Source organism: Oncorhynchus masou, chromosome 23 (genome assembly GCF_036934945.1).
Source record: "Oncorhynchus masou masou isolate Uvic2021 chromosome 23, UVic_Omas_1.1, whole genome shotgun sequence".
In the NCBI taxonomy this organism is placed as follows: domain Eukaryota; kingdom Metazoa; phylum Chordata; class Actinopteri; order Salmoniformes; family Salmonidae; genus Oncorhynchus; species Oncorhynchus masou.
The window spans coordinates 53035490-53048823 of NC_088234.1; the positions used below are offsets into that span (position 1 = coordinate 53035490).

General features: G+C 42.1%; 1 protein-coding gene across 3 annotated transcripts in view; it reads left to right on the plus strand.

Moving 5' to 3' along the window:
- The window catches only part of LOC135511040 (SH3 and PX domain-containing protein 2A-like), a 91051-nt gene that overhangs the window by 40436 nt on the left and 37281 nt on the right, over positions 1-13334 (plus strand). For 2 of the 3 annotated variants that reach the window (XM_064932511.1, XM_064932512.1), the window contains exon 7: positions 9577-9705. In XM_064932511.1, coding sequence (XP_064788583.1) covers positions 9577-9705 — 129 coding nt within the window. Of the gene's footprint in view, positions 1-8204; positions 8228-9576; positions 9706-13334 lie in introns of those variants that run through there. The other variant, XM_064932513.1, reaches the window with a different exon arrangement.

Here is a 13334-nt window from a genome sequence, read left to right on the forward strand (position 1 = left end):
ACAATTTCATATTAATCTACATTTCTCTTTGTGGAATGTTACACAGGTTAGAGGTAAAAAAAAAATGCATTGGTATCCAGATGAAGACCTTATTTTAGCTCTACCCTACAACGTCTTAGGCTTTCCCTCCTAATATTTCTCACCTTAGTGACCCTTGTTCTAGCCTGTTCTTCCTGCTGATGCAAAACATTTCATTTCCTGAAAGGGGCTGAAATATTAGATTTTGTTTTTGGGACCTACTGAGTGTGTTGACACAGTCTTTACTCATTCACATAGCGCACACCCCTCCTTGCCCCACAAGAGAAGAAGCACGTTTCAAAAACATCACTTCACGTCATTTTGCGTGGATTCCTGTTTTATCAGATCACACCCTGTTGAGTTTTTAAATATATATTTTTATTTTTAATTAATTTGTTAGGCCCGAGGGGGTGTAGTATATGGCTAATATACCACAGCTAAGGGCTGTTCTTAAGCACGACACAATGCGGAGTGCCTGCATACAGCCCTTAGCCGTGGTATATTGACCATATATCACCAACCCCATAAGTGCCTTATTGCTATTATAGACTGTTTACCAATGTAATTACAGCAGTAAAAATAACTTTTGTCATACCAGTGGCACACGGTCTGAAATACCACGGCTGTCAGCCAATCAGCATTCAGGGCTCGAACCACCCAGTTTATATATAGATATACACTTTTAGTCGGAAGTTTACATACACTTAGGTTGGAGTCATTAAAACTCATTTTTTTCAACCACTCCACAAATTTCTTGTTAAGAAACTATAGTTTTGGCAAGTAGGTTAGAACATCTACTTTGTGCATGACACAAATCATTTTTCCAACAATTGTTGTACAGACAGATTATTTCACTTATAATTCACTGTATCACAATTCCAGTTGGTCAGAAGTTTATATACACTAAGTTGACGGTGCCTTTAAACAGCTTGTGAAATTCCAGAAAAAGATGTCATGGCTTTAGAAGCTTCTGATAGGCTAATTGACATAATTTGAGTCAATTGGAGATGTACCTTTGGGATGTGTTTCAAGGCGACATCATAGGAACATCAAAAGAAATCAGCAAAGACCTCAGAAAAAAATGTAGACCTCCACAAGTCTGCTTCATCCTTGGGAGCAATTTCCAAATGCCTGAAGGTACTACGTTCATCTGTACAAAAAATAGTACGCAAGTATAATCATCATAGGACCACGCAGCCGTCGTACCGCTCAGGAAGGAAACGCGTACTGTCTCCTAGAGATGAACGTACTTTGGTGCGAAATGTGCAAATCAATCCTTGTGAAGATGCTGGAGGAAACAGGTAGAAAAGTATCTATATCTAGAGTAAAACGAGTCCTATATCGACATAACCTGAAAGGCTGCTCAGTGAGGAAGAAGCCACTGCTCCAAAAACACAAAACAACCCCCCCCCCCCAAAAAAAAACAAAAAAACAAAAAGCCAGACTACGTTTTGCAACTGCACATGGGGTCAAAGATCGTACTTTTTGAAAAAATGTCTGTTTGGTCATAATGACCATTGTTACGTTTGGAGGAAAAAGGGGGAGGCTTGCAAGCTGAAGAACACCATCCCATCCTTGAAACACAGGGGTGGCCACATCATGTTGTGGGGGTGCTTTGCTGCAGGAGGGACTGGTGCACTTCAAAAAATAGATGGCATCATGAGGTAGGAAAATTATGTGGATATATTTAAGCAACATCTCAAGACATCAGTCAGGAAGTTAAAGCTTGGTCGCAAATGGTTCTTCCAAATGGACAATGACCCCAAGCATACTTCCAAAGTTGTGGCAAAATGGCTTAAGGACAACAAAGTCAAAGTATTGGAGTGGCCATGACAAAGCCCTGACCTCAGTCCTGAAGAGAAATTGTGGGCAGAACTGAAAAAGCATGTGCGAGCAAGGAGGCCTACAAACCGGACTCAGTTACACCAGCTCTGTCAGGAGGAATGGGCCAAATTCACCCAATTTGTTGTGGGAAGCTTGTGGAAGCCTACACAACATATTTGACCCAAGTTAAACAATTTAAAGGCAATGCTACCATATACTAATTGAGTGTATGTAAACGTATGACCCACTGGGAATGTGATGAAAGAAATAAAAGCTGAAATAAATAATTATCTCAACTATTATTCTGACATTTCACATTCTTAAAATAATTTATTAAAGTATTATATAAGACGGGGCATTTTACTAGGATGAAATGTCAAGAGTTGTGAAAAGCTGAGTTTAGATGTAGTTGGCTAAGGTGTATGTAAACTTCCGACTTCAACTGTATATAGATTTAATTTTTTTATTTAACCCGATAGACTTTTGAGAACAATTTCTCATTCACAACTGCGACCTGGCCGGGATAAAGCAAAGCAGTGTGACACAAACTGTCATGCCCTGGCCTTAGAGAGCCTTTTTAGTTCTCTATTTGATTTAGTTCAGGGTGTGATGTGGGGTGGGCATTCTATGTTTTGTTTTTCTATGATTTTATATTTCTATGTTTTGGCTGGGTATGGATCTCAATCAGGGACAGCTGTCTATCTTTGTCTCTGATTGGGAACCATACTTAGGTAGCCCTTTTCCCTCCTTTCTTTGTGGGAAGTTAACTTTGTTTGTGGCACATAGCCCTTAAGCTTCACGGTTGTTTTGTATTGTTTTTGTCGGCGTCATTTCTAAATAAAAGGAATATGTACGCTTACCACGCTGTGCTTTGGTCCTCTTCATTCGACGTCCGTGACACAAACAACAACACAGAGTTACACATGGAATAAACAAACATACAGTCAATAACACAATAGGAAAAAGTCTATACAGTGTGTGCAAATCAGGTAAGATAAGGGAGGTAATAAATAGGCCATAGTGACGAAATAATGACAATTTAGCAATTAAACACTGGAGTGATAAATGTGCAGAAGATGAATGTGCAGGTAGAGATACTAGGGTGCAAAGAAAAATAATAACAGTATGGGGATGAGGTAGTTGGATGGGCTATTTACAGATGGGCTATGGACAGGTGCAGTGATCTTTGAGCTGCTCTGACAGCTGGTGCTTAAAGTTAGTGAGGGACATATGAGTCTCCAGCTTCAGTGATTTTTGCAATTAGTTCCAGTCATTGACAGCAAAGAACTGGAAGGAAAGGCGGCCAAAAGAGTAATTGGCTTTGGGGGTGACCAGTGAAATATACCTGCTGGAGCGCGTGCTATGGGTGGGTGCTTCTATGGTGACCAGTGAGCTGAGATAAGGCGGGGCTGTACCTAGCAAAGACTTTTATAGATGACCTGTAGCCAGTGGGTTTGGCGACAAATATGAAGCGAGGGCCAGCCAACGAGAGCATACAGGTCGCAGTGGTGGTAGTATATGGGGATTTGGTGACAAAACAGATGGCACTGTGATAGACTGCATCACATTTGCTGAGTAGAGTGTTGGAGGCTATTTTGTAAATTAAGTCGAGGTTCGGTAGGATAGTCAGTTTTACGAGGGTATGTTTGGCAACATGAGTGAAGGATGCTTTGTTACGAAATAGGAAGCCGATTCTAGATTTAATTTTGGATTGGAGATGCTTAATGTGAGTCTGGATGGAGAGTTTACAGTATAACCAGGCACCTAGGTATTTGTATATGTCCACATATTCTAAGTCAGAACCGTCCAGAGTAGTGTTGCTGGATGGGCGGGCAGGTGCTGGTAGCGATTGGTTGATGAGCATGCATTTAGTTTTACTTGCATTTTAAGAGCAGTTGGAGGCCACGGAAGGAGAGTTGTATGGCATTGAAGCTCGTCTGGAGGTTAGTTAACACAGTGTCCAAAGAGGGGCCAGAAGTATACAGAATGGTATCGTCTGCATAGGGGTGGATCAGAGAGTCACCAGCAGCAAGAGCGACATCATTGATGTATACAGAGGAAATAGTCAGCCCAAGAATGCAACCCTGTAGCACCCCCATAGAGACTGGATTTGGGTGAAGGAGAAATAGGGGAGGATTGGGCAAGTTGCTGTGGGGGGTGCAGGGCTGTTGACCAGGGTAGGGGTGGCCAGCTGGAAAACCTGGCCAGCCGTAGAAAAATGCTTTTTGAATTTCTCAATTATCGTGGATTTATCGTGTTGACAGTGTTTCTTGTTTACCGTGGACTTTACAGTGTCCCAGAACTTGTTTGAGTTTGTGGTGCAGGATGCAAATTTCTGTTTGAAAAAGCAAGCCTTTGCTTTCCTAACTGCCTGTGTATATTGGTTCCTAACTTCCCTGAAAAGTTGCATATCGCGGGGCTATTCGATGCTAATGCAGTACTCCACAGGATGTTTTTGTGCTGGTCAAGGGCAGTCAGGTCTGGAGTGAACCATGGGCTATATCTGTTCCTGGTTCTACATTTTTTGAACGGGGCATGCTTATTTAAGATTGTGAGGATAGCACTTTTAAAGAATAACCAGGCATCTTCTACTGACGGAATGAGGTCAGTATCCTTCCAGGATACCCGGGCCAGGTTGATTTAGAATGGCCTGCTCACTGAAGTGTTTTAGGGAGCGTTTGACAGTGATGAGGGGTGGTCGTTTGACCGCAGACTCATAACGGACGCTAGGAATGAGGCAGTGATCGCTGAGATCCTGGTTGAAGACAGCAAAGGTGTATTTGGAGTGCAGGTTGGTTAGGATGATATATATGAGGGTGCCTGTGTTTACGGATTTGGGGTTGTACCTGGTAGGTTCATTGATAATTTGTGTGAGATTAAAGGCATCAAGCTTAGATTGTAGGATGGCCGGGGTGTTAAGCATGTCCCAGTTTAGGTCACCTAACAGCACGAGCTCTGAAGATAGATGGGGGCAATCAATTCACATATGGTGTCCAGGGCACAGCTGGGGTCAGAAAGTGGTCTATAGCAAGCGACAACGGTGAGAGACTTGTTTCTGGAAAGGTGGATTTTTAAAAGTAGAAGCTCAAATTGTTTGGGCACAGACCTGGATAGTAAGACAGAACTCTGCAGGCTATCTCTGCAGTAGATTGAAACTCCGCCCCCTTTGGCAGTTCTATCTTGTCGGAAAATGTTATAGTTAGGGATGGAAATTTCAGGGTTTTTGGTGGCCTTCCTAAGCCAGGATTCAGACATGACTTGGACATCTGGGTTGGCACAGTGTGCTAAAGCAGTGAATAAAACAAACTCAGAGAGGAGGCTTCTAATGTTAACATGCATGAAACCAAGGCTTTTACGGTTACAGAAGTCAACAAATGAGAGCGCCTGGGGAATGGGAGTAGAGCTAGGCACTGCAGGGCCTGGATTAACCTCTACATCACCAGAGGAGCAGAGTAGGAGTAGGGTAACGGTATGGCTAATGGCTGTAAGACTGGTCATCTAGTACGTACGGAACAGAGAGTAAAAAGAGCAGGTTTCTGGGTGCGGTAGAATAGTACAGACAAAGGTATGGTAGGATGGGAGTACAGTGGAGGTAAACCTAGGCATTGAGTGACGATGAGAGAGGTATTGTCTCTAGAGACATCAATTAAACCAGGTGAGGTCACCGCATGGGTGGGAGGTGGGACAAGAGGGTTAGCTGAGGCGTATTGAGCAGGGCCGGAGGATCTTCAGTGAAATACGACAACAATCACTAACCAAAACAGCAATGGACAAGGCATATTGCCATTAGAGAGAGGCATGCATAGCCAAGTGATCATAGGGTCCAGTGAATAGCTGGGCGGGCTGGAGACACGGCGATTCAGACAACCAACGGGCCTAGAAGATATACATTTACATATATTTACATTTAAGTCATATATAGATCTATATAGATTTATATATACAGTGCCTTGCAGAAGTATTCATACCCTTGGTGTTTTCCCTATTTTTTTGCATTACAACCTGTAATTTTAAATGGATTTTTATTTGGATTTTATGTAATGGACATACACAAAATAGTCCAAAAGGTGAAGTGAAATGAAAAAAATAACCTGTTTCATAAAAAAAAATATAGAATAAAAACGAAAAAGTGGTGCGTGCATATGTATTCACCCCCTTTGCTATGAAGCCCCTAAATAACATATATTGCAACCAATCTTCAGAAGTCACATAATTAGTTAAATAAAGTCAACCTGTGTGCAATCTAAGTGTCACATGATCTCAGTATATATACATCTGTTCTGAAAGGCCCCAGAGTCTGCAATACCACTAAGCAAGGGGCAACACCAAGCAAGCAGCACCATGAAGACCAAGGAGCTCTCCAAACAGGTCAGGAATGAAGTTGTGGAGAAGTACAGATCAGGGATGGGTTATAAAAAGTGTCCGAATCTGAACATCCCAAGGAGCGCCATTTAAATCCATTATTAAAAAATGTAAAGAATAGGGCACCACAACAAACCTGCCAAGAGAGGGACACCCACCAAAACTCACAGATCAGGCAAAGAGGACATTAATCAGAGAGGCAACAAAGAGACCAAAGTTAACCCTGAAGGAGTTGCAAAGCTCCACAGTGGAGATTGGAGGAGTATCTGTCCATAGGGACCACTTTAAGGGTACACTCCACAGAGCTGGGCTTTATGGAAGAGTGGCCAGAAAAAAAATCAAACATGTTTGGTGTTCGCCAAAAGGCAAGTGGGACACTCCTCAAACATATGGAAGAAGGTACTCTGATCAGATGAGACGAAAATTGATATTTTTGGCCATCAAGAAAAACGCTGTCTGGCGTAAACCAAACACCTCTCATCACCCCGAGATAACCATCCCCACAGTGAAGCATGGGGGTGGCAGAATGGAAGAAATGATGGATGGTGCTAAATACAGGGAAATTCTTGAAGGAAACCTGTTTGTCTCCCAGAGATTTGAGACTGGGACAGAGGTTCACCTTCCAGCAGAACAATGATCCTAAGCATACTGCTAAAGCAACACTTGAGCGGTTTAAGGGGAAATGTTTAAATGTCTTGGAATGGCGTAGTCAAAGCCCAGACCTCAATCCAATTGAGGTAATGTGGTATGACTTAAAGATTGATGTACACCAGCGGAACACATCCAACTTGAAGGAGCTGGAGCAGTTTTCCCTTGAAGAATGGGCAAAAATCCCAGTGGCTATATGTGCCAAGCTTATAGAGACATACCCCAAGAGACTTGCAGCTGTAATTGCTGCAAAAGGTGGCTCTACAAATTTTTTACCTTGGGAGGGGGGTGAATAGTTATGCATGCTCAAGTTTTCTACTTTTTGGTCTTGTTTCTTGTTTGTTTCACAAGAAAAAAATATTTTGCATCTTCAAAGTGGTAGGCATGTTGTGTAAATCAGATGATACAAACCCCCCAAAAATCTACAGGTTGTAAGGCAACAAAATAGGAAAAATGCCAAGGGGGGTGAATACTTTCGCAAGCCACTGTATATATTCACCAGGAAATGACATCATGAACTTGTTTCTATTTTCTTTTTTACAATATGGTGTCCAAACATTTTAAGAGATGGGATTAATCTGCCTCTGTCTTCCACTATCCTTCTTACAATTCCCGACAGGTTATTAAAATGCCTTGAGTGTTCTGCACTCAAATTTTAACTAATATTAACTTTCCAATGCTTCTGCGCCCAACCTCGCGGTGAGAAAATAACTGTGTGAATAATGAAAAAGCAATGGAAACCACAAAAGGAACCACAGTGGTTCAACTTCACTCATTGGCAGGGTTAGTATTTTGGATGCTATTGAAGCTGAGCTCATCCGGTTGATTTATTAGGGTTTTGATGTTTCTGCTAGAATGTGAATATAATCCTAATTTACGGAAATGTTCATCTTTAGTCTGGCAGCTGTCATCAGTTCCTCTCTTTTATACTGGCAGCTTAATCCAAGCAGTATCAATCACTTCTTATCTAATCTTCTTTATTGGACTGGAATCATGCTACACTATTTTCCATTGTCTGAGATAGAGCTCTCTTTACAATGTTCCAGACACTGAGTTTACCACAGGTTGAAAAATCTATTAATTTAGACGCATTTGGCTTCATCTAGTTTAACATTTTGTTTGGTATACACTTCTCTTATGTGGGACAGGAACTCCGCTATTTCATTTATTTTTCACTAAATACTGTAATTGATTTCATCTAAGAGAGAAACAGTATATTGACAATGTTATTGCATTTTCTTTGTATCCTCTGTTTTAGTATCCATATACTTGAATTGTCTGTTAGCAGTTAAACTACACGTCTGTTTACTCAGGCAAGCCTTGAAGCAGCTTGGAGTTTAGGCCAAAGGATATCCTGGTTTTTCATCCAGATAAGGTAGTATGTGCTGTATACTGTCTTGTTACTCTATGTGATCTGTGAATCTCCTCTTTTTATGACACTTTATTTATTTTATGGAACTCTGACCAGTCTGAGCCGTCAGTAATGTGTGAACTCCATCTCAGCAGTCTCTGATTCTAGGGTACGGCGGACATGTTAGTTCTGCTCCTAAACGGGGTTCTCTGCAGCTGGAGATGTTTTGGAGTGTTTTTAAGATTCAGTGTACAGTGGTATGTGGGTCAATTTGTTAGGAAGATTTTATTTCCTGTTTTGAAGTCATGCAACAGGTGCTTCGTTTTTGAAAATGAGAATTATCTCCAATGATCTTTCCTTTTGAAGTTTAGGTTATTATATTTTTTTACAATACCTGTCTGTGCATATTAAGTGTGCTTTAGTCTTTGGTACAATCCTCTGGTACAAGCCTCTGGTTCAAACTTGCTTTATGGTATGAGATTTATAAAATAAACACCAATGCCATGCAATGCAACAGGGACTGCACAGTTTGTGTAAAAGCCAGATATATGAAATGAACCCCTGCAAAACTGCCATCACAGTGTAAGAGCAACCTCATCTATAATAGTGACACATTCTTGGATGTTTGAAGTGATAAATTTATGGTCTTGTTGAACAACATTGTCAAAATGAAGTCATTTCTGGTGCTTAGATGGTTAACCCAGAGAGGGCAGGAAAGAAGCTTTCCATTGGCCATGCTGAATGAAAGTCCTGTGTTCTAGTGTTTCATAGCAGCTGAGGCCTGGCCTCCTGAGCTCAACTCCAGCCCACTCATCTGGTTCTATTTAAGGCCTCTGGTGTCGACTCTTATGATTGGCGTACACAACCCCCCTACTCTTCCTCCAGCCCCAACGAGGAGGAGAAGGAGGCTTTTTAGCAGTGTTTATTTTCCAGGGGAAACCGTTCCTCTATCCCACTACACGGTCCCATCTATAAACTGCTGCTGCTCCTGCTCTGTCTTGCCATTGCTCTCCTCTTTCTCCTCTCTCTTTCTCTACCTAAACCCATCTATTCCTATTTTTTCTATCTCAAGTTTGGACAATGGATATGGCCCCCCAACATAATAGAATGGATTCTCTTCAGCTAACTGCTTGATGTTTGGGGGGGACTTTTAGTTTTCTTTTTAGACTCTCCACTGCCCCTGGTTTTGGGCTGGTGGGGGGATCCAGCTATATGGCCAGACTCTTGGGAAGATGCACTGAGCCCAGCGTGTGTTCCCATTGGCTAAGGTCTACTGACAAATTGGCCTATGGCACAGCGGGTGCCCGGCAGTCGCTCTCGCGGACCCATGCCCGGGAGTTGGCTGACAGCTTGTTTTTTCCCATCAACCCCAGGCTTGGATGGTGCGGATCCTATGCTACTGGAGCAGTACATGGTGGTGGCCAACTATGAGAAGCAGGAGCCAGCGGAAATCAGCCTGCAGGCCGGCGAACTGGTGGACGTCATCGATAAGAGCGAGAGCGGTGAGTTACCAACTTACACATGCATATGCCATCACATGCACATGCACACATACACACACAGAGATGCACATGCATGCACACTTTCCGGCCAGCATCAACATGAGCACTTCTATTTTCACCTCTCAGTCTGGGTTTCCTGTCTTTCCCTCATCCCGATAGTTTCCCTCATGTTACCTCCTCTCCCTATCTTTCCCTCTCTCTCCCCACCCTCTTTGTCCACAGCCTTCCAACTGTGCCTTAGCCCCATCTGGAGGCTTGCTTTGGCCTGCAGAGAGGCCTGTTTTTTTCCTTTGTTGGTTTAGGCTGGGGGCCAGAATGTTGCCTTTTGTAGGGGGAATGTCTCTCAGACTTCTTTATTAATTATCCAGCTCACTTTAATGGAAAGACATATGCCAGCTGCACAGGGTCCTGGGTCAGCTGTTTAACCTCTAAAAATTGAGTGCTAGGAGTGCTAAACCCTGCACGCACAGCCCTTAAAATCTTCAAAAAGAACTGAAAACGATTTTCATCTAGCCCTTGTTATGAGATTCATTCAATTTGGCTTTTTTCTGTAAGTGTATTTCACAATGAGGTGTGGTGGAAGTTCGCAGAGCTGCCTCTTGACTATTATGCATATTATTCCCTCCAGTAGAAACAAAGACATGATGTACTCTTTATAAAGTGGCCTTACTTGATGATGGTCTTGCCTTACTTGATGATGGCCTTGCCTTACTTGATGATGGCCTTGCCTTACTTGAGGATGGCCTTGCCTTACTTGAGGATGGCCTTGCCTTACTTGAGGATGGCCTTGCCTTACTTGAGGATGGCTTTGCCTTACTTGAGGATGGCTTTGCCTTTCTTGAGGATGGTCTTACTTGGTATGATGTCAGTGTTTACTTTTGCCGCTACACTTTGACGCAGTTAAGGCTTCTCACAAACCCTTGCACTATAACATCAAAGCACATCTCACCAATTAACTGAACCACAGTTTTAGCTGATGCAGCACAAGGAAACCTGTAGTTTACTGTCCCTTCAGCAGAATGAAATGAGAGGTTTTGTCATGTCCATCTCATGAGCCTCGAGAGAGAGAGACAGGCTCAGTAACAGAGGTTGACATCCTGGCTTTAAGTGTGCCCAGACAGTAAAGCACTAATGGGACTCATGTGTTCTTCAGAGGGGAGGAGAAACGGGGATCAGAAAGCAATTGGTTTCACATTGGGTATGAGTGAAACCCCATGCCATAGAGGCCTAAAGGAATAGAGTCAATTGGCTGCTTTGAAGTGTCTGTACCCACCCTTTGAGTTCCTCCATTTATTTTCCTGCCTTGGTCCAGTTGGATTTGAGCCCACTAGGGAGTCACTTTGAGGCAGATTTCCAAACACCTTGAAGTCCTTTTGCCCAAGGCCTTGACCTGAGTCCTTTCTTCCATAATTAGCATGGACCTTGATGGATGGTGCTGGAGACTGGCTGCAGTACATTTTGATGACTACAGGGTAAATGTGGCACTGGTTAGGGAGTTCATCCACCTGCAGGTCTAACTGAATCACTGTTTGATTCATAGGAACACAACCGATAGTGTATAGACAGTATTCGACATAAAGGACTCCAAGCACTGTAGGCTAGGGACTCCCAAGTATTACAGAGGTAGCTAAAGCCAATCCACTCAGCACACTGTGTTCAACAAAATGGTTAGCATTAGCTGAAGCCTATTTTGTTATACAGAATGTTTAGCGTTAGCTAAAGCCTGTAGTGTTCATCAAAACAGTTTGCATTTGCTGAAGCCTGTTGTGTTCAACAGAATGGTTTGCATTAGCTAAAGCCTTGACACCTCCTGGACAGCATAGGCTAAGCTGCAATGTGGGTGACATCATTCCTCAGCCCTGTGCCAATGCTAACAGTTCCAGGTGTGCGTAAAAGAGTCCATTTAGTTTATTATCCATTTCTCACAGAATAAGTTAATGTCTTTTATGGCATCTGACAGGTTGCTTTCTCTCTCAGACTTTCAGTGGTGAACAAGTTAGTTATATGCTCTTTATGAACCCAAAGCTGCTAAAAGGTCTCCATACATCTCTGTGGAATGATGTCAAAAAGGTTCTGCAGGTCTTTAGAGGCTTGTACATTTCTTAAAGGGTGTGAATATGGTGTGTTGATATTTTACCATTCCTCTTCTACAGAGCGCTATCATGAATAAGATGGCTTGGAATGTAATTTGTCCTTATGTCTGTGTAGTGTATGCATGGCGTAAGTGCAATTATATTGTGCTTTACTTATTACCATGTTGGTTCTCAAATTTGAACATAGAGTTACTTACCAAAGTGCTTTCTATGTACCTTCATTGTACAAGTTACATTTAACTGTGAATTTCACTGTTACCGTATCCAAGGTTAATGCCATTGTATAATGCAAAGGATTGCCCACTACACTAAAGGGAAGGCATGTTTTCTTACATTGGATTATATAATATATTTCTGACAGGGGCTTTGAATCTAGGTCAGTTCATATATGCAAGCTCCGGTTTATCAGTGTTCCATGTCCCTTTACCAGGACAAGTCAGTATTTTCCATTGCAATGGTTTGTTGATACTGTACTGCTTTTGGCCTCCAGTCGCTGTCATAGTTAATAATGATTCATGTTTTCACGAGAGGGTGTTCCTTGTTATTGGATCAGGTACCAGAGGGGTATACTACAAAGCAAGATCAATGACTTAACTAGCTAACTTATTCTGAAATAACTTTACATTTTTTAGAAAGATATGCTTGAAATTGACTCAACAACCAAAACAACATATCTTGCTGGCTAAATCATTGATCCTGGTTTGTACTATACTCCTCTGCTTAATCAACATAGCTCAGAATGGCTTTCAATTATTTTTTCTATTTTTTTAATGTATATCATAGAATTCTTGTAAAATAATCTTTAAGACAAGGAATGCTGCACTGATTATATAATTTTCTCAGCGTTGCATAAAAATCAACTGCCACTTTTTAGGATACTCAAAAGAAGTGTTCCATCAGTGTTTTTTTCCCTGACGCAGTTGCTTGCATTTGTTTGATTGCAATTCCTCTAATGGTCTATTTTCACATCTGAATTCAGTCAGAGCTTGTCAGAGAGAGACCCTAACTTTGAAGAGTAGAGGTGTGTGGGGTAGGGAGAGAGTCAGGGGGAATATGGAAAAAGCCATTTCCTGCCAAAGTTAGTGGTTCAGAGGTTGGTTCATTATAATGGATCCTCCAGGATGCTCCTCAACATATACACTGTATTAAAGAGATGTTAACCAGGGATAGGCTAAACTAGCACCCCACTTTTTAACCTTCACTTAACCAGGTGGGTCAATTAAGAACAATGTTGTCTTTATGGCAATTACGACCTGGCACAACAGACCCAGTGCATTTCTCTGAGGTTCAAGTGCACTTCAGTCTACTGTTGAACTTTTCTTGTTATCGAAATGTGTAGGAAAGGTAAAGAATTTCCCTCCCTCCCTGCCTGTTGTCTAGTCTACTATATACCTCAAGGGCAGTGTTAAGCTAGCCTTGCCCAGTCCAACCCAGATAATATCCCTCTAAATATTTTCTGACCACTGTGCGTTTACATTGGCCTTGCTCCAAGTCTAGATCAGCTTTTTGAATTGTAATTTGCCAAATTAACTCCAG